This window comes from Microtus ochrogaster, chromosome 6 (genome assembly GCF_000317375.1).
Source record: "Microtus ochrogaster isolate Prairie Vole_2 chromosome 6, MicOch1.0, whole genome shotgun sequence".
In the NCBI taxonomy this organism is placed as follows: Eukaryota; Metazoa; Chordata; class Mammalia; order Rodentia; family Cricetidae; genus Microtus; species Microtus ochrogaster.
This window is the reverse complement of record NC_022013.1, coordinates 22,959,879-22,963,430: the sequence shown is the minus strand read 5'-3', so window position 1 is coordinate 22,963,430 and position 3,552 is coordinate 22,959,879. Positions and strand designations below refer to the sequence as shown.

Here is a 3,552-nt window from a genome sequence, read left to right as displayed (position 1 = left end):
TGTGGGGCTGACCCCAGCACTGAGGAAGGAGATAAGAGAGGGAGCTGTACAGTTAAAAGCTGGGCATGGCAGCATATACCTGCAATCTCGGCACTTTGGAGCATGAGGCAGAAGGATAAGATTTTTAAGGCCAGCCTGGGCTATATCCCATTGAAACAACAACAAAATTATAGTCCACTTTTAATCAGACACTCAGTCCAACTACCATGATATCTGGAGTAGTCTCCCCTTTTTGAGGGAGAAGAAGGGTAGGAGGTGGGGAAAAACCCAAGGATCAAAGAGATTCTGTTCTGGGTTAGCCCTGCCCTGAAGAAACCAGGGCTCCCTGGCCCTGGAAATGTAAACACTGGGTTGTGAGGGCAGACAGCTTCACACCCAGCTGCCTTCTGGGGCTTCTGACTTACAACCTGAGATCCTAGTTACAGAGAACAAGAACCAGGCAACCACAAGGTATATTTGGCTGGGATGGTTTGTTTTTTGCCCTTATAATCATACAGTCCTGAACTAATGTCATGTTTTCCAAGTGCTCTCTACCACTGGGTAACTGAACTGTTCCGACCTAGAGCTGAAGTCATGACAATGATAGCTTTAGTCCCCTGTACTGCAGTGTTCCACCTGGTTTAGAAACACAGACCGTGAATAGCCAGTGCTAGCAGTTGCCTCCTTTCAGTTCTGAGGCCAGAACATCACATTCTTCAGCATTTACACATCTGACACAATCTTTTGCTAAAGAGATAGTGTGAGGTGGTATGAATCCTAAAACAGCCACTGAGTGCTTCAGGGTCCAGGAGCCATCTCTGCCCAGGAAGGTCTTGAGTTGTCAACAAGCACCAATTCCCTTGGGAGCTCCCTTAATAAACAAATGACAGATTCTCCCCATGGCCTAAAGGTGAGAGGGAAGGAAGGAACAGAATAAAGAAAAGATCTTGGTCTTCAAGTAGAGTCGTCTAGTCCTCTGTTTGGTTGCTCAGAGCTGCACTTGCAAAGCCGGTCCATAATGCCTTGGAGCATAGGCTGGACGATGCCCAGCAGAGGCCTCTTAGAGGGGTCACCATCCCAACATGCTTCCATCAACTGCCAGCACTCCTCATCAAACATAGGAAGACGCTCTGGACGGGTCCCTAGAGGAGAGCAAGAAAAACAGCCAATCAAGGAGAGCTGGGAGAGCAGAGAGCTCGGGTTCCCCCTGCAGATACCTAGATTATAACCTAACAGGAATGGCAAAACCAACACTGGCTTAGAAAACCCAACACTAAAAGAAACCATTTTTAAGATAATATAGTCCTATCCAGTAGCAAAAGTTTGGTTTACAGTGTCCTTTCTGCATTCTATGATGGTCTGCCTAACGTTGTCATGCTGTGCAGTGGCCAGAGCACGAGTGTGCCCTGCTGTGCTGTCAGGAGGGAGTTAAAACATTTGGTGGCTCTTACCTCTGCGCACATTGTTCCAGAGATGATCTTTGCTAGCACACCTCTCAAATGCCTCAGGGAGCTTGACGGAGCCCGAGCAGATATACCAGAAAAGGATTCCAAAAGCATAGACGTCCACGGAATTATCATACTTTCCTGCAGTAAAGACAGATAAGCAACAGTGAACCACCGCCTTGCTTCTACAGGTCCTTACACAATTCTTTTTTTTGTTTGTTTGTTTTTTTGGTTTTTTTTTTTTGAGACAGGGTTTCTCTGTGGTTTTGGAGCCTGTCCTGGAACTAGCTCTTGTAGACCAGGCTGGTCTCGAACTCACAGAGATCCGCCTACCTCTGCCTCCCGAGTGCTAGGATTAAAGGCGTGCGCCACCACCGCCCGGCCTTACACAATTTTTAAAGCTTTTTACTATCTATTGTTCTTCACAAGTTGTCTGGTAGGCACAGAACATTTGTAATGCCTATTTTACAGTATAGAAAGCTAGCTACTAAGACAGCCAAGAGATAAGAATTTGTCAAAAGAGAAAGAAAATCATTTTAATGGGACAGTCTGCAAGATCAATTCTAAAGGGTCATATTAGAGAAATATGGGTGGGAACCAGAAAATAAAGATTATAAAGTCAAAGATTAGCAGGTATGGTGCACATCTGTAATTCCAGTACTCAAGAGGTTAAGGCAGAGGATCATTTGAAACCAGTCTAGGATACATAGGAAGATCCTATCTCTCATAGGAAGATCTTAAAGGCAAAGAGGAGTATAGAGTTGGGCAGCATGTCTTTTTTTTTTCTTTTTAGAGCAGGGATACAAAAGAAGAAAATATTTTTTAATAGTATTCTGACAGCAACAGGGTAGATAACAATAAAAGGAATTTAAATAAGCAGCAGGCAAGGCGGAGTAACAGCAGCAGGAAGAGACAAAGTAAACCTAGGAAAAGAAAAAGGGTTTACTATTTGGCTCCAGTGGGCCAGACTCAGTTGTTTACTAGTTCCTGGTCCTTGTGTACCACCCAATGAAGAACCAGGTGACAACCTCTATAAAATGAATGAAATTTAGAGGCTGGAGAGAAAGAGAGCTCCGTGGTTTAGAGCACTTAGTGTTCTTACAGAGGCCCAGGGTTTGATTCCTAGCATCCACATGGCTCACAGACACCTGAGGTTGCCGTTCCAGAGCATTCAACAACCTCTTTTGACCTCCTTGAGCACCAGGCACACTCATGGTACACATACATACATGTGGGCAAAATATTCATATATATAAAATAAATATTAAAAAAGAAATAGAAATGCATTGTTAATTATTCCTCATATCAATACTAGTGACTGACCTATGATTTCTTTCCCATCTTCCTTGGTACAGTACCATCATCCTCCATCCACTATGGTTCAGAGTTTCAAAGTTCCATGACAGCCATCCTTTTCTATCCAACACTCACATCAAGGCAGTAAAAAGCTTTCCCATTGTCTTCTGAATTTATCTCAAACCTGTAACCCTGTTTATTTCAGCATCAGTACCAACCTTTATTAACCATGAATACAAATCTTTGCCTGACTGGTCACATCACACTGATTCTTCACCCTCACATCCCTTCCACCAATGGCTGTGAAGCTGGTCCAGGCATATGTTCTTTGCCACCCTCCACTGCTCAAAAGCTCAGTAACTCCTTACTTACGTAAGACCCTAACCCTCCCCAAGGTTTGCAGTCTATGGACTTCTCTGGCCTTGTCTGTCACTATTTGCCAAGTGGATTTCTTTCCTGCCATAAATATTTCTGTTTTGCAATTTCCCTTGGTATTTCCCCTTCTCCAGCCTCCAGATGTTTCTGCCCTAATGATTGGAGTGTATAGGCAGAAAAGCCTAGGTTTGAGTCACAGTTTCATTGCCTTCTACCTCAGTGTTTGGGGCCAGTTACTTCATCCATCCAGCCCCGGTTTACCTATAAATCTGACATAAAATACACCAACATCACAGGCTTGCCGAAGGGATTAAGTAAAACAAGATCTTGAGGCCAAGCGATGGTGGTGCATGCCTTTAATCCCAGCACTTGGGAGGCAGAGGTAGGCGGATCTCTGTGAGTTCAAGACCAGCCTGGTCTACAGAGCTAGTTCCAGGACAGGCTCCAAAACCACAGA

General features: G+C 44.4%; 1 protein-coding gene across 2 annotated transcripts in view; it reads right to left on the bottom strand.

Moving 5' to 3' along the window:
• Positions 1 to 483: 483 nt before the first annotated feature.
• Positions 484 to 3,552, bottom strand: part of Dstyk (dual serine/threonine and tyrosine protein kinase) — a 48,264-nt gene continuing 45,195 nt past the window's right edge. The window contains exons 12-13 of one of the 2 annotated variants that reach the window (XM_026779755.1): positions 1,431 to 1,565; positions 484 to 1,121 (exon numbers count right to left, since the gene is read on the bottom strand). In XM_026779755.1, the coding sequence (XP_026635556.1) occupies positions 934 to 1,121; positions 1,431 to 1,565 (323 nt within the window). In that variant the 3' untranslated portion in view covers positions 484 to 933. The remainder of the gene's footprint in view (positions 1,122 to 1,430; positions 1,566 to 3,552) is intronic. The other variant, XM_005348341.3, reaches the window with a different exon arrangement.